General features: G+C 40.7%; 1 protein-coding gene across 3 annotated transcripts in view; it reads left to right on the top strand.

Moving 5' to 3' along the window:
• PACRG (parkin coregulated) overlaps positions 1–16,587 on the top strand; it is a 201,107-nt gene extending 184,520 nt beyond the window's left edge. For all 3 annotated transcript variants that reach the window (XM_051615471.1, XM_051615470.1, XM_051615469.1), the window contains one exon: positions 14,992–16,587. In XM_051615471.1, the coding sequence (XP_051471431.1) occupies positions 14,992–15,152 (161 nt within the window). In that variant the 3' untranslated portion in view covers positions 15,153–16,587. The remainder of the gene's footprint in view (positions 1–14,991) is intronic.
• Positions 16,588–22,791: the final 6,204 nt, after the last annotated feature.

The raw sequence follows: 22,791 nt of genomic DNA, 5'->3' as shown, positions 1-22,791 counted from the left end.
ACAATAGAAGAGGAGAGGTCTCAAACAGTGAGAGGCTGTTGATACCTCTCCTCATGGACTAGTAGCAGCTTCAGTTCTCCTTCTCCATCTTAAAAAGCCAATACTTAAGCTGATAACACATGTTCCTGTAAGCGCACTATACTTACATTAATAAAGTTGATATTACCTTCTAATCATTTCCTGAAATAAATTTGTCAGTAGGTGAGATTCTTACTCAAAACTGTAAAGCAAAGCTATTGGGTCCTAGCTACAGACCTGCAAAGAAGACAATCTGCCTTGTCACCATGTTGTGCTACAACGTGACAGTGAAAACTCGATAGGCTCAGACACAACTTGTCAATTGGCATCCAGTGGAATACTTTAAATTATGCTGTGGAATAACTATACAAACCCATAATGCATACATTAATACAAATTAGAACCTTTCTAGAGCATGTTAAGAGAATTAACCAAACAAAGGAATGTCCTTGGCTTCCCTTCCTTCACTCTTAGCCTTTGTTTTTCTTTTTGTTCAACTCCTGTCATGTCCACATTCTTGCCTCTGGAACATGAATTGTCTATTTTACTTATCCGTCAAGCACCCAATAAACTAGTAATTCGGGAAGATCTTTCCAGATATCGCCATTAAGTGATGAAATGTCTTAGTAACGCATCAAGAATTTTGCTCACATTAATTTATGGAGACTCATATATGTTATTAGTTTACCTTAAAATAACATTCCATACTTTCCTTCAGAAGTCATCGTTCCGTGCTAGCTGCTGTTCAAAAATGCTCAGTGATATTTTTCTGAAGCAGAGTTTTCTGTTACTTTTGAGGTAGTGCTTCCACAGGTACCAATTCAGCACTGCAGCTGCAGAGTTGGATCAGAGACCTGTAAACTCACAGCAGCCATTAGCATTAGAAACACAGAAGATGAAACAGCCATCTGCAACCTGCTGGAGAGGGGTGATAAAGGAATTTTGTGAGTTGTTATTTCTCCCTTTCCTCTAGAGGCTGACCCTATCCACTGAGCAATAAGCATTCCAGTAAAAACTGCAAGATAATATTACTCTTGAAAAGCATCCCACTTAGATAGTAGTTAAGCTATCTTCCAGGTTATCTTTTCAATGTGTCCCAAATTTATCTAAAAAAACCCTCATGACTTTTCCTTCATAGGAAAGGCCATTTCATTGTTATTAGTGTAAATCTAGTTATAATATCTGCATGTACTCATGGCTTATCCAAGTGTGAGAAAGCATATTTAAGTTGCCAGGGAAGAATTTTCTTGACAGCTTTTTATGTTCGTTCTTCATTATAATACATGAAAATGCAAACTTACAAATATTCAAGCACATTCTGCTCTGCTGTGCTATTTAACTGCTATCTTGGTTGTTAGTTATAAACCTCTAGACTAGCCTAAGTTGACCAAGAGCTTACTTCTTCGCTTGTCTCTTCCACCCTATCCTGACATGCATGTTGTGTGTGTGTGTGTCTGTATGTGAGCTGTTTTCCTTTTAAAACTGAACAGTTGTAGGCTTGTCAGGCACCAGAGTTGAAAGGGCTGTGAAATCAATGATTGAAGAACAAAAAATGAAGATTAGAATTACAAATTGTAGCATCCTTTACCTACATGGTGGAGAATATACGTGGTCATATTTTCCAGGAATGGCTGGAGAATAACAAACTACAAAATGTCTAATCCTGTGCCTTATGGCTTTGTCGCAGGATTGTGTCAGGATGGCAAACACTGAAATGACCACTGTAAGGGAAATGAAGCTACTGTAACTAGTATACTGCCTTCAGTCTGCAGGGACATGGTATTTGCAGCAGTTCAGGACAAGCAAATACAAATTCACCTAAGAAGACTCTTTTCAAGGTTTACTGTTCAGGTTCACTGCTTTTATAATGAAGGAAAGGTTATTAAGACAATTTTACAAACTTAACTACAAGTGCTTCACTGTTAACATGATGACATGATGACACCTGTAAATGATATCATGAAGTTATTACTAGTGATAAACAGGGTCCAATTCATCCTTCTGAACATGTCATGTAATCTTTATGTACAGAGAGAAGCCATTTTTGCTTCTATGCATAGGCCTAGAATAGATAAATTTAAAGGTATTTTTCAGTAAATGTGTAAAAGCAAGTATGTCTTTAAGAGAGTATGTGCTTATGGATGATTGCAATTCTTCAGTTGTAAGCAATGTTAAAAAAAGCAGCATTTTTTTTTCCTATACTCATATATGCCAATAGTAAAATTGTATCATGGGCTCTATAAATCAGCAAAATATATTCTTAATTCTTTCTTCTGTAGCTAGGACCTATGATTGCTTTTATTTTTACAGAAAAATACTATCTGGAATGGTAAATAATATTTTCCTTTAACCATTTTTACTGGAATGGCACAATTTTCTTAAAACAATGAACAAAAGTAAAAAAGCATAATAAAATAAACATATCTTATATATTAAAACAGATTTTTTAAGATATTGTAATATAAATTACTAATAGCGTTATCTCAAAAAACTGCTAACAATTTCCCATCCTCTTGATTTTATATACACTTAGTGTGCAATTACTTCTTTGTTATGAGCAATTGTATTTAGACATCACTCAAATGCTTGTGCTTTAGAACTTAACACTGCAATCCCTTTTAGGAAAAAGTTAGGAGTACGTTTTTGAAAACACAGGCTAAACTCTATGACACCTATAGTGGCATAATAAGCAATGATTTTATATTGGATAGTAAAAGAAGTAATCCTATAAATGCTGCCTATGTGGTGAAATGAAAGATTTTGTTGTGTGTTGAAAAAGGGTGTCAGTCTGCTAAATCTCAGTAGGAGGTCTAAGTACTGGGTCAGGTCACTGGAAAAACATGGAAGTATCTTCTCTCTTTGTATATACCCACTGATGATATCAATAGCATAGTTACTGTTAACTGCCATCACAGTTCAGTTCCTTTCTAGTTTGTTGTTTGTTTTTCAAATTCAGCAAAATGTTTCTTCTTAGGCAAATAAAAACAGCAGACAATTCAGGAGCTCACAGTATCAGCATGTTCCACTATCTGAGGCCCTGCAGTCTTGATGGCAAGCTAGACAAACAAGCAGTAGTGCCTGAGATAGTTGGCTTTTAGTAACCATTGAGATGTTATGCAGTTTCACAACATACCACCAACCAACCTCCCTTACACTATTTCTCTCAGGAGAAATAAATATTCAGAGAAATACAGGGTTTCTCAGTTCATTTAGTATCAGTAAAAAGTGCTAAAGGGTTCTCTAATGGAATATGTTTAAATGCCAATATTAAATTAACTTTTTAAAAAATAGCTTAGGTCATTATAATATATATATATTTAAAGAAATCAGTAAGCTATACTGGAGAGCTCTCAAATCGCCATTCCTCAAATCACTCTTCCCTCAGCTTACTACTTAATAATTTAAAATTACACAAAAAGATGCAAAGCTGAAGTGTTTCAGATCACCATCTGCAGAGCTTTTTTTTGGCTCCGCTGTAGTATCATGGCTAGTGGCAGTATGGCCTCACTAAACTGTGTGCCACAGAATGCAGTACCTTTTTTGCATGTCAACATACAGTCTCTGCAAGCATCACTTCAGGAGACTGAAGTGATGCACAAGAATAAGTTTCTATAACTGGAGATGTTGGGGTTGAGGTTTTTGCACATAAATTTCCTCCATCTACAAGAAGGGCCAAAAGGAGGATCTGGGGAACTACAGGCCTGTCAGTCTGACCTTGGTGCCAGAGAAGGTTATGGAGCAAATCATCTTGCATGCTATCATGAAGCACATACAGGACAGACAGATGATCAGGCCCAGTGGAAGGCAGGTGTTGCTTGACTCACCTGGTCTCCTTCTATCACAAGGTAACTCCCTTAGTGGATAAGGGAAAAGCTGTGGATATTGCCTGCCCAGGCTTTAGTAAAGCCTTTGCGTCATTTCCCGCACCATTCTCTTGGAGAAACTGGCTGCTCATGGCTTGGATGAGTGTACTCTTTGCTGGGTAGACATAAACCTTTCAAGAGAGGCCAAGGACAACAGAAAGGGCTTCTTCATATACAGTGCAGACAAAACTAACACTGGAGGCAATATAGGCCCATTGCTGAATGAGGTGGGTGCCCTGGTGACAGAGGATACAAAGAAGGTGGAGTTACTGAATGCCTTCTTTGTCTATGTCTATGCTGCTAGAGACTGTTCTCAGGAGCCCCAGACACCCGAGTCTCCAGAGGAAGTCAGGATAAAGGAGAAGTTTGCCTTGGTTGATGAGGACTGGGTTAGGGATCAATTAAGTAACCTGGACATCCATAAATCTATTGGTCCTGATGGGATGTACCCATGGGTTGCTGAGGGAGTTGGCGGAAGTCATTGCTAGGCCACTCTCCATCACCTTTGGTAAGTCATGGGGAACAGAAGAGGTGTTTGAGGACTGGAGGAAAGCAAATGTCACTCCAGTCTTCAAAAAGTGTAAGAAGGAGGACCCAGGCAACTGTAGACTGGTCAGCCTCACCTCTATCCCTGGAAAGGTCATGGAACAACTTATCCTTGGTGCTGTCTCTAGAAATATCAAGGATAAGAGGGTCATTAGGAGCAGTCAACATGGTCTCTTTTATGAGGACATAACTATGTGGATAGATGATGGCAGTGCAGTGGATGTGGTTTATCTTGATTTCAGTAAAGCATTTGACACCATCTCCGACAGCATCCTCTCAGCTAAACTGAGGAAGTGTGGTCTGGATGATCGGGTAGTGAGGTGGATTGTGAACTGGTTGAAGGAAGTAAGTCAGAGAGTTGTGGCTAATCAGACAGAGTCTAGTTGGAGGCCTGTATCTAGTGGAGTCCCTCAGGGCTCAGTTCTAAGACCAGTACTACTCAATATATTCATCAGCAACCTGGATGAGGGAACAGTGTGTCCTCAGCAAGTTTGCTGACAGAAAACTGGGAGGAGTGACTAACACACCAGAAGGCTGTGCTGCCATTCAGCAAGACCTAGACAGGCTGGAGAGTTGGGTGGAGAGAAATTTAACTAAATACAAGGGCAAGTGTAGAGTCTTGCATCTGGGGAAGAACAGCCCCATGTACCAGTACAGGTTGGGGACAGGCCTGTTGGAGAGCAGTGTAGGAGAAAAGGACCTGGAGGTCCTGGTGGACAGAAGGATGACCATGAGCCAGCAATGTGCCCTTGTGGCCAAGGCCAATGGCATCCTGGGGTATATTAGAAGGGGTGTGGTTAGTAGGTTGAGACAGGTACTCTTCCCCTCTACTCTGCCCTGGGAGGCCACATCTGGAGTATTGTGTCCAGTTCTGGGCCCCACAGTTCAAGAAGGACAGGGAACTGCTTGAAAGAGTCCAGCGCAGAGCCATAAGGATGATGAAGGGAGTGGAACATCTCCCTTATGAGGAAAGGCTGAGGGAGCTGGGTCTCTTTAGCTTGGAGAAGAGGAGACTGAGGGGTGACCTCATCAATGTTTACAAATATGTTAAGGACAAGTGTCAGGAGGACAGAGCCAGGCTCTTCTCAGTGATGTCCAATGACAGGACAAGGGGCAATGGGTGCAAACTGGAACATAGGAGTTTCCACAAGAACTTCAGAAAAAACTTCTTTACTGTGAGAGTGACAGAGCACTGGAACAGGCTGCTCAGAGAGGTTGTGGAGTCTCCTTTTCTGGAGACATTCAAAACCCACCTGGATGTGTTCCTGTGTGATGTGCTCTAGGTGATCCTGCTCTGGCAGGGGGGCTGGACAAGATGATCTTTCAAGGTCCCTTTCAACCCCTAAGATTCTGTGATTCTGTATAATGGCTGGGCCCAAAGAGTTGAGTTGAATGGAGTTAATCCAGTGGTCATCCGGTCATAAGTGGTGTTCCCCAGGGAGGCCTCACCAGAGCAGAGTAGAGGGCCAGAATCCCCTCCCTGGCCCTGCTGGCCACACTTCTTTTGATGCAGCCAGGATGCAGTTGGCCCTTTGGGCTCCAGCGCACACTGACGGCTCATGTCGAGCTTCTCATCTAGTACCACCCCCTAGTCCTTTTCTTCAGGACTGCTCTCTAGCCATTCTCCCCCCAGCCTGTATTTGTGTCTGGGGTTGTGCAGATCCAGGTGCAGGACCTTGCACTTGGCCTTGTTGAACTTCATGAGGTTGGCATTGGCCCACCCCTCAAGCCTGTCAGGGTCCCTCTGGATGGCGTCCCTTCCCTCTGGGGTGTCAACCACGTGACAAAGCTTGGTGTTACCAGCAAACATGACAATGGTGCTCTCAACTCCACTGTCTATGTCTCACTGACATCTCTGATGCGAGAACCTGGCACACCTCTCTAGAGAGCTGGTCTGGTCTGCAAACGGGTGCCTCTGTGCCTCTGAGAAGAGAGTCACCTACTATGATCACCCATCACTTCTTGGTCACACCAGTTGTTGTACTTGGAACAGATCAAGACACCTTATTCTGCTCCAATGTGGGTGTAGACTGGTTATTTTCCTCATCTATTGTTTGCAGAGGAGTGAACTGGTTCTTCAAGGGCACCTCAGGCTTTGAGAGAAGTCCCTTTCTCTTGCCTGTTCCTTTGGTTCTTCTTCCTACTGTCTTCCACTCCCCCACTTCAGAGGCTCCCCTCCTTTCTGTGAGCACTGGAGGGGAGTATTTGGCCAACTGGGCACAGTGAGCACACAGATTATAACAGGTCAAGCAACAAAAGATACAGGTGTGATTTGGACAAGAAGAAGGGTGAGTGTTCCCCAGCTAGAGCCACTAATGAAATCATTTTTCTTGTTCACTTCACACTTAATGCAGGGAAGATATTTAAAAAGTTAAATAAGAGACAGTTCTGACAGAGATTCCTAAAACTTAAAGACAAATCCATTCTGCATGTGGTGTATGTGCAGTTCTATATTGCTTTCAGAAGGCTTCAGCTTTCAAAATTCCAGACGCTGTGAATCTGCAGAAAAAACACAAGTAAGGGACAGAATTTTATTTCTTTTGTAGAGACGAGACATTATAATACATTTTAGTTGTATTAAAAAGCTATTATAAATTCAAACGTACACTGATCAGAATGTAAAATGAACAGCTGTTAACTAGCTTTTGATAAGTATATATTTTTATGTCTAAAAAGGATGCAAATTCATATATTGGGAAAATATATTATTTATTTTTATATCTACCTTATGTATTGATCCAACTGGAAAAACTCAGAAAGAAACAATAATCAGATTGCTCGATTTACTTAAAAAATATATATATTACATAAATTTAAAGAAGAGATATCCTGACCCTTATAGTACAGATATCTTGGGGAACAGTATGTTCCTTTCTGTCTTGCTTCAGGATAAAATAGTACATTCCAGTTTCAGTGCTGGCTGTCCTTTAAACTGCATAAATTCTGTCCTTGTCCCACAGCAATGAAAGAAATCTTGGCAAATTCACACAGTCATTCATAGCTTTCATCTCCTTGTCCCTTGTCAAATCACTGCTAAAACACCCTCAGCTGACTTTGGATCCTTGCTTATTTTTCTTAATTAGGGAACAGAAAACCAAGAAAACTGTCAACTTCGGGCAAATCTAACAAGTTATAGGCATATCTAACAACTTGCACTCATAATTTTGATGAGAAATGTTTAATATATTGACCTATTTTTTATATGGCTGCATTCTAATGACAATAAAGGGCTCACTATTCTATCACAAAGTTATGAAAGCAGTCATTGAAGTCATTTAGTTGTCAATGAAATTTTTGATGGCCAAGCTATAACAAATAGCGTCCTTAAATGGTAATGACTTGAGCAGTGAATTTAGACACAACAAATTCCATTAATATGTGACAGATGTACAAACATAGCAACGGCTATTAACACCAAGTAATTAATAACTGAGGTTTTGCCTGTAAAGAAAAACCTTGAGCTCTCCCTCAGAAGCATTTTTGTTCCATTAATAAAAATCTTCCAGTGGGGTAGGAGGATAGATTGTCAAACATCTTGAGTTTAAGAATGAACAAACTCAATGTTAAAAACTGGCTGTTGTAGGATTATGTTTCATACTGAAATCAGTGATCTTCAAAGCATTTTGGGACTTTCAGCTTTGTCACTTTGGTTTACATTTGAAAATAAATTATGTTTATTTCACATACATGCAAAGATTTGTTTTTCTATAGTTTTCAATCCTTTTGCATTAATTATGCTATTATTTAGATGTGACAATAATGTGACAAACACATGTATTTCAAATCAGACCAGCAAAGCTATGCAAATTTTGCACACACAAACCTGATTCCCAGCTAAAAAACAGTATTTACTTTGTACTAGCTTATATGCATCCAAAGCAACTAGAAGAACATCGGATTCATGTAAGTGGTGTAACTCTTGTTGCACTTTAAGCATGATTTGTGACCCAATGTATTCTTTCGCAACAGTAAACACTGTACCAAGGCCACAGAGATCTCAGCCTCCAGTTTCTGTTCCCATGTTAACATGCTGTTTATCTAAGATTATTAAATGCTACTTTGATATTGATCAGTAGCACAAACACCGGCAAACTTCGAACTCTAAATTAATTGGAGAAGTTTAAGTACTTATAGAGGAAAGTAACACAATATTATCTTATTTTTTACCTCACTTGTTTGACTTGTCAGACTTGTTTGCTCATATAGTAAAATCCATGATTTCTTTTCCTTTTTTGTATTGCTACCTTAAAAAAAAAAAAAAAAAAAAAAAAAGTCTGGGCTTAGAAAGCATTACATCTGATGTTGCTAGCATTTCCTGGAGATGGGAAACTGTGATAACAGCTGCTCTTTTGGCTCATTTTCAGTTGGTTTTTTTTAGTTGTTGTTTTTTGTTTTGTTTTGTGTTGGTTTTTTTTATACTGCAGCAATTTACAAGTAGTTACAGCTATCTCTAGTAGGCTTACATCATTAGTAAAACATCCTAAGTCAGTCATATATTTCCTTTCCAATTACAGCACTTCCTCCACTTACTGAATTGTTGACTCTCTGAATAGTATTTATGGTAACAGGACTTACATTTTTTTAAAAATCCTGATTTATTAAATAACTGAAAGCTAGCCGCATATGAAAGATAACTATAGAAATAATCTATATTTTATGGTAAAGCAAAATGCCTTCAATGAGAATGAAGGAAAACTTGAAAGTATCTTATTTAGATAGATAATACGTAGCTGATTTATATCAGAAGTATAAAATTACTAGGTTTTTAAGACCTATGATGAGCAGAAATGTCTCTATATTAGGTTTTGTGGGGTTTGTTTAATACCAAGCACACATGCTTTCTTCTTGGACTGAAACATTCTTCTGCACTCTCTGTGGTACTGTAGCATTGTAAAGTGACAAACACTCAGCACTAGTGATGAAACTTAGAAGGAAGAGCCAAGTAAACCAAGAGACAGGGAACTTTAAGTATTGATAGTGTCAAAAAACAGGTCTGTGCTTATTCAAAGATTTAGTCTCGTTAAGGTATATCAGTACTTTCCGTTTAAATGTTTTAAAGTCCTTTGAAAGATACATGTTAATTTATTTTTAGATTATGTTTTCATCATTTCAAGTCAGGGTGTTGATGAAATTTTATTATTTTTTCAGCCAAATCTGTGCCTCTTTCTTCAGTATATTATTAAGTTTCCAAAAGCAATGTTACAGATACAGGTTAGAATCTGTTACTATCCTAAAAATTTAGGTTTGTTCTGTATCTGTAACAGATAATAATTCTCCTTATGAAATTAGCAACTTCAGCAAATATTCCTTCCCTAAATATGTTTTAATATTCAAGGAGTGGTGTCTGCATCAAATTGGAATGGCTGGTGAAAAGCTTTGCCAGCTCAAAGGCACCTCCACCATTTCTCATTCTGGAATTACTCTGTGCTGGGCAACTGCAGATATTTCACCCTGAGCAACTTTGAGCAGGGCATTTGGACCAGATGGCTACAGAGGTTCCTTTCAACATAAATTACTCAATGAGTTCTTCTTTCCAGCAGTCTAGCTTTGGGACCAGCCTGCACGAAGCCAGTTTGCACTTCTGTGTGCACATAATCTAGACGTGTCCTAAGAAGCGTTTAAAACTGGTGTTTACATTGCTCTGAGTCTTCAGGAATGGAACACAGGGTTTTCTGTCTGTGTTAATAATGATGGTAAGTCATAACCTCCTAGTGCCTCTTCCTTCACCTGAGTGAAATGAACTGGCAATCCCTCTGTTTCTTAGCAAAGAGGAGGGGTTCAGAGTCTTACCCTGTGACTTTTCACTGACTTTTAATTAAATGATCAGGGAGACCAAGCTACCTCATCCTTCCTGGAGCTGATGATTTCAAAGAACAGTTCTGAGTCACAGCAAGAGCAGTGCAAAGGAGCTCTCCCCCCTCCCGCCACACTGACTCATCAGGGACTTTCATTTTCCACTCCGGTCAGGAAGCCAACATCTTTTATTACAGTTAAACGAATCCTAACAGGAGAACTTTGAAAATTAATTAAGCTCCAGACTGTACCTGAGCAGTGAACTTATGCCATCTGAACCCTGACATACATGCATGTCAATCTATAGCTGAAATGAGATTCCATTTGTTTCTTGGTATTGATGCTGACTCCTAGAAGAAAAAATAAGTCCTGAAATTTCCCACAAAATATTTTAATGCTAGCTTATAGTTAAGCTTTAGTGCTTAACTATACATTGTTCTGTGTCAGTTAAATGGTTAGCATGTTGGATTACTGTAATCATTTTAATTGCTGAAAATACCTGTTGGTTTGACTAGGATGAACTGAGCAGCTTAAAAATTATTTTACCATAGTTACATTTTACCATAAATAGCACTTTCATAATCTACAATAAAAAGTCTAAAAGCATGATTTGTGACTGATCCCTTCTGCAACTCAGAGCAAGTAATTTTATCTTTCAGTATCTCTCTTTCTTAAGATTCAAAAAGGGAGGGATGATGCCTGTCTTTCCAAGCAGTTTTATTGATTTGTGTACCAAAAAACCCACAAAACCATCATACAAGAGCTCTCTCTTCTTAACAAGTAGTAGTTAAAAAATTTCTGCTAGGACCCTCTTGTTCCAAGACAACAAGTTGAAATACATGTGTGCCTATATATACAGTTAAAAGTTCATCAGCAAAGGATAAAGGAATGGTCTTTCAGTTGCAATTTTATTGAAAAGATTGCCTAAGCTGGGGACATGGGGCCTCCTTCACAGTCTTTTTTAAGTATTATTCTGTCCTCTAACAGTAAGCATTCCACAGATAATTAATTTTATATTTAAAGTTTGGGGAAATTTTAACATCCCAAGATTTACGATATCCCTACAACAACAGGTGTATGAAAACTCCGGTTCTAATTTGTGCTTTTGGTGAAGCAGAACCTTGAGAAGAGCCACCACCAGGACAGAGCTCTGGTATCTGTGAAATACATACAGAAAGGTACTTCATCATATTTAGGGGATTAAAAAAACCCTCTTTTTGAGATCTCACCTGCCTTGAAGTGAAACCTCATAAACTGAAAAAAATGTTCCAGACACTTTCAGATGCTAACAAATATCCAGAAATAAGAACAGATCTGATTGAGCTTTGAGGGTTGGTTTACCTTTCCTGTCCACTCCAGGACTTCAAAACTGCCATATCAAGCTAATAATGCATTGAGAAAAACTTGCTTATCCTCCTTTAATGCAATGCAATTTTATATTTGTAGCACTACCCTAGTGAAATTTTAGAATGAAATTAGATTGAATACAAATAGTACTAGAACTTCTTTAATATCCTGAATCATTAATAGAAGCATGTCTGGACTCAAATACAAACCATGCTTTAAACCAAAATTCAAGTCCTCTGTTCACTGCCAAATGCTGGGTTCAGTCCCCGAGGGTCTGAGCAGGGTTTCTTCAGCTACAGCAGCTGGTACTGGCAGTGCTGACAGCAGGGCAGGGAGTGCCACTCCTGGGCTTGGTGTGCTGGGTGATTTCATCAGCTAGTGCAGGTCTTGACAGGTGCAAAGGATTTCACTTCACTTTAAGGACCATAAAACCATTGGTGCAAGATTTAGGAGGAGACTGAGAACAAGCTTTTTGATCCAGGAAGGGAAAATGGGATCTTTTCCTGACTGTAATCCTCTAGATCTGTTAGTATTCCTTTAATGCATTTCTTCTAAACTCAGGAATAACATTTGCTCTGAAAAGAGTTCTTGATACATGCTGACTTTGCCAGACATTTCACTTTGAGACACAGATATGACAAATGTGCTTTCTAGCATTTTCGTGTTGATTTATTCTCCCTTACAAAGGACAACTTCATAAAGAGCTTGAATCAGATCCATGTTCACACTTCACACATGCAACATTTTTGTGGCTGACAAAGTTGGCTTCTCTTGCAAACTAACTTGGAAATAGAGACAGAGCAGAGAAGGACATGCTGAGACTGCTATACTTCAGTAGCTATTTTTTCCCACTAATAATCATTATTATTATGATGAGATATTTACCCTTAGGTACACTGGGCAGATCATTCTGACTCATCCATTTAGTGGATGTTGTCCTGTTGGGTTAATGATTATCTTTTTTGTCTGAAAGATTTGTTAATTCCTATAACTGCATAGGATAGCTATTTTATTACTTACCAGTTGACCTTGATGCTGACATAACCTTTCTGGTATTGTTGGTTATAGCTTGTGTCATGACATTAATGTGAATTATTGCTGTCTTGAGGATACAAACCTTCATATAGCACAGATGGTCTGCAGGAAAAAAAAATGTAATGACCGTCTGCACATCACACATTCAGTCTTCCCTTGCAGACTATTTCCTTTATCATTGCCTCATTCTCTTAGGCACCTTTTAATAGAGGATTTAAGGCATCATTTATTGCACAGACTGTACTCAGTAATAAAGACTGTATTCTGGAAAATACTTCTACTACCATCATGGTGTCTTGTTGGCCTCCTCTAAACTTGCTCAGCAATGTATCACCATCACTTCCAGAGAGCTGATTTTTTTACTACTTCTTTGAAACAATGATGAAAGCTGTGTAAGCTCATTAGCAGAGCATGTGTGTAGGCTTAAAATTACAGATAATAGACAAATGGTTGTAAAGTCAGTAATTTCTTTGCATATTTGCCAAGACTTAGGTCAAGGTTCAGGGTTTCCTTTGCTCAAACTGGTAAAATCAGAAAAACCTCCAGGTGTTCTGCAGAGTGCTGGTAGTGCACATACAGCACAAGTGATGAGGCACAGCCAATCTCAGTTGTTTTCTGCAAGAGCAAACCATGTTTAGTCTAAATTGTACTCAATTGGGATATGCTTTTCTTTTTGCATTGGTATTTGGTATAAACCAATTATTTTATTTAATAGTTATTGGTGTTTTCTCTGCACTCTAGTAATTTGTTATTTGTAATACTACATTAAATTTATTATGGTAAGTTTTGATGTTACAAGCCTGGCTTCTCATGTGAAATAAATATCTAATTCATAGGAAAGTATTCATGTGCTTAAGAGTAATCATCACAAAGAAATTACTGCCTTTCCACTCAAAGCCCAGTCTTTGTATTGTCACATCTGTATTTGTGTAAAGATTTTACAAAAAGCAGTGACATAAATGTGTGTAAGGAGTTTAAAAACTAATATACCCATAATTAACTTGGATATCAGATTAATTAATTAACTTTCAGTCAGATATTTTACAGGAAAATTCAGGAAAAGGAGAATTTTTACCCATGTTCATCAGCTCTAATTTCACAACAATGGCTGTTCAGTTTTTACTGAAATCACAATCTTTAAATCCAGATCCTTGGGCTTAGATCCAGGAGAGGGTGTGAGGGTGGGTGCAGTTGTACTTCTACACCCCATCAGCTTGGGGAAGTGAAAGCAGCAGTGGGAGCAAAATCTACCCTTGCCCTCTGTGCACCATGTATCTACTGTGAAAGGCGGGTATGATCCGAGACGCTGGTTGCATTGTCTTGACAAATGTGCCCTTTGCTGAGAGTGTCAATAAGCAAGCAGCCATATCTGAAGTGTTAAATGGGCACATTGCCACCACTGCCAGCATGAGACCACTGACTGGCTGCGTGCAGACACCCTACAGCAGTGTAACAGCCACTCCACCTGGACACTACACCCCATCTGAGGACATGACGCTCCTACCAAATTATTTTTTATAGATGTCTTGGCATATATCCATATTAATATAGTTTTCAGAATATTGTTTTGCAACAAAATGTATTTTCCTCCTTTGAATCTCTCAGTATCATTGCAGGAGAAGTAATATCTTATTGTTGTATTTTTTGTTGTCACAGTTGTTCACAGTGATATTTTTTTAAAGAATTATGCTCTATGTGTATGTATGTGTCACCCTTGCTAATCCATATTAAGGAAAGCAGCAGTAAATGTGACTGCATATGAAGGCTGCAATAATTTGTTCTTTTGACATTGACCTAATTTTACACATTTTTCAGGAAGCAGAAATTGAATGAGTTCCATGTTATACTCCAAATATCTCTTTTAAGCCACGTGACATCCCCTCTGTCAGAAACAACATTAGAGTGTGAATATGATGTCTAAAATGGAACAATCCCAAAACAATACCTATTTAAGATTTCAAACTGTAACAAGTCTAGCTTAAGTCTCATTTTGTAGATTATGCATCTGGCAGTAGAATTTTATCCTAAATAAACAATGTTAGAAATAAAGAAGTAGTGGTCTTAAAGGTTAACTTGTGTAAGAGAGAGTCCATATTTATCTTACAAAAGAATGTGTCTTCTTTATTTCTATTAGGATTTTTGCTTAGATATTGGAGTAATGCATACATAAACAAATTTTGAAGGCATATGAAGTCAGAGCCTCAGCAGAGCCTCAGAGACACCAAAACCATCACGTTTTCAAATTCAGCTCCGTTTCATGTCAGAGAGCAAAATTTCTAATAGAGGCACAGTGACTGGCCAGCAATTGCAATTTCCTGTGTCGTTGTTTCGAAGTGTAACTGTAAATGTAATGTAATTCTTGGGTTTTGTTGTTGTCTTCTTTCACCAGTTAATTTGGGAGATGGGATAGACTACAGCCAACAGAAGCGTGAAAATATTGGAGATCTGATCCAAGAGACACTGGAAGCCTTTGAACGCCGTGGTGGAAGACATGCTTATATAAACATTAAATACATGATCCCTACTTATCAGTCGTGCATATTAAACTGAGTTGTATCAAATGGGATGATTCCATTTGTTTCCTAAAAAAACTGTATCTGACTCTGTGTGTCATCTTGTTAGTCATGCTTTTTTTCTCTACAGCTGCTAAAATAGTGGCTTCTGGGGCATTAGAGTGTTACTATTGTGAACAAGGCTTTCCAATACATAAATAGTGCCTGTTCCTTTGATTACAATGCTGCACTGTGCTTGTTTGTTCCCTGAAAGAATCGCTCCTTTATAACAGAGCTGACTCGAGCAGGAATCAGAGTTAAACCTTCACTTGTATAGACAATAAAACTATAATTTTCATACACGATTCAGCAATTGCTGTTCTGTGTCCGCTTGCCCTGAGGGTGATGTCAGAGGCTGTAACAAGAAGAGTTTATGCTGACTGCTTAATAGGTGTTTGTCATGGAAGAGAAACACCAGTTCAGTGATGCCTCTCTAGCAGCTGTGCCAAATAATGTGCACTGACATACAATAAGACTGTTGAATGTATAGACCAATTACAGTGAGAAAAGTTATATGGTCCATTATAAAGCACTGTCATGAAATTAACTCATGTTTCTTATACTCTCCCAGTCTCAGCTTCCAAGTGTTTACCATTTCATGGAACTTGAGTTCCTCTTGGCAAACATCAGGCACAAACCAGTATTTTGAAGAAAAGAAGCCCAGACTAAATGTCAATCAGTCAGATGGCAGATACAGTGTATATAGTGTATCAGTCCCTAATGACACTGTTAATGTGGATAAAAGCAGAATATACACATATCTTCTTAAAAGGTGCAGAGGATTTTTTGTAACTGCAAGGTTGCTATTGCTTTTCTGTTATTACGGTATATGTGTGTGCAAACAATGTAACTATTGTTACAGGAATCCCTTACAATTTCCTACTCAGTTTCTCCCTGCATACCCACAACACAGAACTGATATAATCATGGATTTAAGCAAGGCTATTGAGATTGACTTTATTGCTTTTTAAGCACATCTATGGAATAAACCTACTAAAAATAAAACAAGTTTTACAGTTCTCAAGGACAACCATTTCAAAATATTGAGTCAGCTCGAAACAAATCAGGAGATATGAGCTTTGTCTAAAAAGCATGAGATTTTTAAAAGTACAGACTTTGGGTTCATTTTGCTTTTATTCTGGTTTCTGGAAGTTCTTAAAGTATATGCAAATTGCACCTTCAAATGTTTTTCTGTGTCTGTTAGAGCTTGAAATGCACCCTTTGGTGTTAGATGTGTGAGACTTTCCAAGTGCTTAGCCACATCCATATTCACACCCTACAAGGCTTTCCTGTGTGAGAGATACTGCCTCTATCCTGTGCTGTTCGCTTGAGTGCATACTGGAAGCATGGGGAGCACCTTCCCACCTGCTGAAACTTTGAGCTGCATCTGTCATTAGACTGACATTAAACTTGCCTTTGTCTGTTCTGTGGGATCTTCAGCCTGAGGACTTTTTTCTTATTATTTTTTTTCCCTTCTCTGTAATTGAAAGAAGTTGCAGGTGAGATTTTTATTCTTCCTGCTTGAGAAACTGCAGCATCAAGTGATGCCACAAGGCACTAGCGCTCATCAGTCCCTGGTTTAGGTATGGCTGCTACTGGTGTGCCTTTTTCCCAGGCTCTAGAGACCTTTCTTTGGGTTTGTTTTTTTTGTTTTGGCTTAGTTTGGTGTTTTTTGTTCTTTCTGAGTCTTCTTTTATGCATTGCCAGGGCTTCCCTCAAGTCCCTAGAGTTTAGGCAGTGTCTGTCCTGTGACTAACACACACCTGTGATGGATGAGCACAACTAATAGGCTGCCTCACATCCAGGGTATCTGGAAATCTTTCACTCCCCAGGCAGAAAGGGAGGTGAAGCCTGGCTGTAGGCCCATGTCTTGGGAAACTCAAGAGCTTTGTCTTCAAATCCTGCAGCACGGAGTCTGGCCGGATACTGCAGGGGGGGCTAAGGCCACTCTTCCAAAAATGCCTCTCTACACAGCCACCCTGGCACTATCAGCACAGCTTTTTTTTTTACAGTTTCTCCCTCTGTTTCCCCTCAGCAGGTCCATCCTGCATTGTCCATAGCACAGATGAGCCATACTTTTTCAGTTACTGGCACCCATGGGTTTGGTTATTGTGGCATCACAGGTTTCCTATGAGTGTGCTGGAGGACTGCTGCTCAGAGGGAGGTCAGCTACTCCACTTGGAAACAAATCTAACCCTTCATAAAGGAAAAATCAGAGGCCACCTTTCACTCCTTAGGTATTTGTATTCTGTCCTTAAGAGAAAGCCCATTGTCCCTCTTTGCCTGAGATCAAAAAACTCCTCAATAGCTGGCTTCAGTTCCCTGCTGCTGGGCTCCAGTCACAGAGCTGCTTGCAGAAGGGACAGTACGGGAAGGGACTCTCGTCCCTGGGATTTCCCCATCCTATCAACCCTCTGAACCCTGGCAGCCCTGCTGAGAATGAGATGAAGTTGCAGGCTCCTCACCAGCTTTGTAACTCTTCCTTGACTTAGTCTTTATGCATTCCCTTTAGCTCAACCAGGACAAGACTACTACTAGCTGACAAAGAGACACCATGGAAAATGGGTACCTTGTGCAGCTGTAGGCTTGCCCAGACCTGATCCCCTCAGCCCTGTGCTCCTGTTTGAAGACTTCTTTCACAAGATGTTGCTTCAGCAAGGGGTGACTTTATTGCAAACTGCAAGTGCATTAGAGGTCATGCTCATTCTCATCAGGAAAAATAAGTTTCACAGCAAAATGCTTTTAGTTGCATGTTCAAGACAGGATCATTAGCCTCTATCACACTGTTTCTATGACTGGGCCATTGCTTTAAAAGTGAACATTCTCCCATAGCCGTATCAATCTGAGGAGCTGGACTGATAAAAAGAAGCATTAAAAAAAATCACAGGCTGGTAATTTAGGAACACTGAGAATGAAACTATTTTAAGATGTCGTTTTACTAAGTGAAACTGTAGGCCTGCCAACCTTGACAGTGTCCCTTTAAGCATGATCAGCAGCATATTTATAGGCAATTACAGCACAGCTCAGAGCACTTTATAAAGCATAAGATCAAGGACCCAGGTGCTTAAGCATATGAGTAGTGCTATGTCATTCAATACACTGCTTAGCTATTTTACTATGCTCAGAAAATGGAATTGTAGTTAAAAAATAGTAACTGCCCCTCTTTTTGCCAGATCATACAGCTGAGGTCACTGACACTAGTGGAAAGCCAATCAACAGTTTCTAATTGTAATCAATTAAAAGGTGCTCTGGGCCAGGTGTTTCCATGGGTATAAATTAAGCATAGAGGATTAAATGTAATTTGGCTCTGCAGATTTGATGTGGATTGTGCTTTCCTTTGAGGGCTGCTGCTTCTTTCTAACTCTGAAGCTACTGCAAGGTAAGTAGCATCAGCAAAAGACCCTGTGGATGGTTAAATAAGTCATAAGTGCTGTTTTTCTATAACTAAATGTTTGAGATGTTTCCAAGTTTGACTGGATAAATATGGTAGATAGGTTGACTTGTGGCCTACTTAGCTTGAAGAGTTAAAAGCGTATGCTAACATGGGGGGGGGCAGAATCTATCTGTGGCCTTCTTTGTCTTGTATAATCATTAAATAAAGGAGTGAAGTGAAATCTTTTTACTTATTTGTCTTCAAAGCTATATAAGAGAACCCTGTGACAGGTCTTAGAGTTTTGGGACCTCTGGCACTTTGTGAATGTTGGTGGGTGCTACAAAGAAGTTGTTGCGCAAGCTCTTGAGGCACCGAATGGCACAACTTGTCTGTGTGAGGCTGAGCAGGGGCAGAGGTGGCTGTGGCTCCTGCTCAGCTTGGGCTGGAGTTGCCTGTGTGCCCCTGCGGCCAGGCAGATTCTGGCAGAGGGCTTGGGCAAGCTGCTGCCAGCACTGGCAGTGGGGAGCCGGAGCCAGGCTTCTTGCTGGTAGCTTTCCAGTGTTTCAAAAGAGTTGGAGCTGACAAAAGGAGTTAAAAAAAGGCCTCCCAGCAGTCAAATACAAAAGGGTTATGGGAAGCTGCGAGTGGGAGGGAAGGTACTGGACCCTGGCTGGGGGGCTGTTTGTGGTGGGGGTGCAGGGAGGTGTAGCTGCAGCCAAGCAGGGCAAAAATAAAAAGCTAAAGTGGATGCTATGTGCTTTCCTAATCCTGTCTGTAGACCCTCTGACTTCCAGAAGAGCATTCTCCAGGCTGAGGGGCCCTGCAGGCAGTGGGGCAGTTCACATTTTTCCACTCATCTGTAACATCCTGTGTTTTTTGCTTTAAATAAAAGCAGTGATGTTTGCAGGAACTCTGTACAAAGCCTGTCTGCTTGCAACCACTCTGAGATGTTTTGTGCCTCCTGGAGACCGGGAGAGGAAGGTTCATGCCCTGGCAGTACAAGAAGTTCCCTGAACTGGCCCCATAATCCTTCCTGCTGGTGAGGGGAGGGAAGGGGAGAGTGTGTGGTGGGGCATATCTTAGCTGTACTTGTTCTTGCCTGGCAAATACAGCTGGGTATGTCTATGGGGCTTCTAGCTGAGAGCTCTCCCTTCCTTACAACAGTGTCCAGAGGAAGGAACGGGTCTCCTAGCACCTCTGGGGTGGTGGGTGTTTTCTAGCATGGCTTCTGGTGAGGTGGGGGGGGGGGTCTGCCTGAGTTGAGGGGACTGTTGGCATCCTTGGGGAGCAAGTGTGTTTCTTGCAAAGCTGGGAGGCAGCTGTGTGCTGAGTGTCCCTTTTGTGATGCCAGTTTGGATGTTTATTTCCCAAATCAACAAATATGTCTTTCTTTGCCAACACCCAGGAGTGTGTTGGGCAGCTAATGAAGTTTGCAGTCCTCACAAGCCATCTTGTGACACCCTGGGCTCTGTGTGCTATAGGCCACAGCCACAGCAAGACTGCTGTGTTGTTTGGGCTCAGCATGTCCAGCACATCAGATTATGCTGCTGCCCCCTTAGCAGTGGAGGTGCCTGATCTTGGCCACCCCGCTGAGATGTGGGCCAGCTGGGCCTGCACCCTGAAGCCCCTTACTCCGGCAGAAAGGAGACGGCTGCTCAGAGTTCTTGCCAACAGAGTCCCTCATGTAGAGCAAAAGCCTCAAGCTACGTAAGAATGGGCACCTTCATGGACATGCAGGGAGCAGCTATGTTGGCCTGGCTGTGGCAAGCAGGGATAACATGGGAACTAATCCTAGTGCTTTACAAATGCTGAAAAGAAAGTTAAATCCCAGCCTTCTTACTCTGACTTGGTAAGGGTAGATTGAATGTGTTGCAGTAAAAGTGAAAAAGGAGACATCTAAATGGTATTGGAGCACGGGGTCTTATATGCCTGTCTCAAGGGATGAGTATGATGTATCCTTAGTTGATTAAATTATCTCAGCAATCCAAACTTCCTGTGTTCATCTGTGCCAGCATAATTGTTATTTTTTTTTTTTAATTAAAGTTAGAAGTTGAGGCTGTTGGTGGGCAGAAGGGGAGCAGCTGCACACCAATGTGCTGCCACAGCCTGCTCCACTCTGGTGCAGTGGGTACATGTTTGGCTTGGGTCTTATCTCTGCACATCTTCCACCTCTGTGGCCCTATGATACATAACTTGGTAGAGATGAATTGACATCACCATACTTACTGTGATTGTAGTTAAATGCACAGATGCTTTGGGTGGCATACTCGTGTGCAGATGTGCTGCAGCTACCATCCATAAACACTGTAGCTCTGTGCCTTCCATTGAGTCATGCTGACTTTGCATGAAATCACATTGCTCTTTGTTATGGGTAAAGTGATCAAAGAAAACATGTGGACAAACTCCTCAAAAAAGAATTTGGAAGTTTGAGGAGGTCTCCACATCACGAGCACATCCTGTCCACAACATGTACAACAGTGTTGGATGCTAAGGCCCACAGGGTATAGGCCAGACAAAATTAGTGTTTGACATAAAGCAGCTACCTCGTCTGGTGTGCTATTACATTTTGAGGACTGGCCTGGCTTTACATGTGTGGTCCATCCAACTCTATCACATTTCAATTTCTGTTTTCTGGGTGTAATTTGTATGGCTTTCCCTAAGGAACGATTACCAAAAAGTAGCTTGTTGGCTTACTTAACTCCAGCTATAGAAGCAGGGAATGAAATTCCCCTCATCTTTCTATCTCCATCTCATGCATTAGTCCAATTACTTCATTTTCATGTGTTCTTGCTTCCTGCTTCTCCTGGGTCCCTGTGGTGCTATGTTGAGCTGGAAGAGATGCTGAAAGCTAGGTGGGTAGAGGGGCATAGATGAGAAGAGTCCAGGAGGGACCAGCTATTCCGGCAAAAGCTTTTCCTTTGCAGTTTATGTTTTGGAAAATGTGAGTTTTGGGGAATGTGTGTCTCTTTCACCCCACAGCTGCTCCCTGGGCAGTAGCTGAGGTAAAACATTTCTGGAATAAGTCCTCCTCCCTTCTCCTCCTACATAATGCCATGGTGTGTTTGGAGAAAAATACCAGTGCTGCTGCATGTGGGGGATGGGAGAGGGTGAATGGCAAGAAGCTCTTGGCTTGTAAGCTCTGAGAGGCTGTATTTGCCCAGCTTTTTGGGCCTCTTTGTCTGTGCATCCCAAACTTTAGCCCATATGGATCCCCATTTTTTTCCCTGCAGCTATTAGGGGTGTTTTCTGTGGCTGGGAGTTATGAGTGTTCTGTAGCAGAGCCTTCCTTGGCTCTGCTCATGTGAAGGGCTGGATGGCTCCTCCAGTGCTTCAATATGGGGCAATCTGGGACTTTCCCCAGTCACTTCCTCTGTGACTTCCAGGATATGTTTGGAGCTGCTGATGCTGCTCTTGTGGGGAAAGAACACATCTTCTGCAGTCACCTTCTCCTCCATCTGCTTCTGTCTGCTCCAACCTGCCCACAGCAACATCCTGTCTTGGTGGACTGGATGTTATGACCTTATTAGGCAGGATACAGGGTGCTTCTGAACTGAGCCTGGGTTCTTTTGTGTGCCAGTGCAACCAACCAGCTGAGTCTCTTTTCCCTTTCCCCTGCAGGGCCAATGTGGGAGCTGTTGGGAGTGTTGCCCCAGGACTGGTGCAAGCCTGTTCCTTGGCACCCACTGGGCAAGAGACCTTGCATTGAGTGGTGTGCAATCCCCACCTCTTTGAAGATCAACTGATTTTTTTTCTGAGTGTAAAAGAATGAACAGTACTTAGCAGAAATTGTGCTTCAAATCCACTCCTGTAAGTCTGAGAATAAAACCCAGATCTCTTTCAAAATGCTCTCAGTATAGGGAGAGGGAATACTTGGAAGCCCTTGTTCAGCTCCACATTTCACAGTGTGCATTTTATTCCTGAGCTATTCACAGGAAGAACTCCATATCTGAAACTTTTTTATTAACACTGAATCATTTATGTCTGTTACAAAGGAAGAAATTGCTACTGCACTGCCTCAAGAATCAAAGTAAGGGGAACATCTGCTCTAAACTTCTTGCATCTGATTATTGCTTGCTATGCATTATTACTTAGTGGAGTAATGAGACTAAATTAAAGCTTTTTTCTCTCGTGCCTGCTTTTATGCATCGCTTTGGTATAAAATGTGTGGCTCGCTTAAAACCAACCTACAGCTAAAACTATGTCCCCATATAGCTGAGCCCACGTGTACTTTGATGCAATTGAGGGCACAATTGGAGCATTCTGA

The sequence above is a fragment of the Apus apus genome, chromosome 3 (assembly GCF_020740795.1).
Source record: "Apus apus isolate bApuApu2 chromosome 3, bApuApu2.pri.cur, whole genome shotgun sequence".
In the NCBI taxonomy this organism is placed as follows: Eukaryota; Metazoa; Chordata; class Aves; order Apodiformes; family Apodidae; genus Apus; species Apus apus.
Note: the sequence above shows the minus strand (reverse complement) of the source record. Positions and strands in the feature narration are given on the sequence as shown.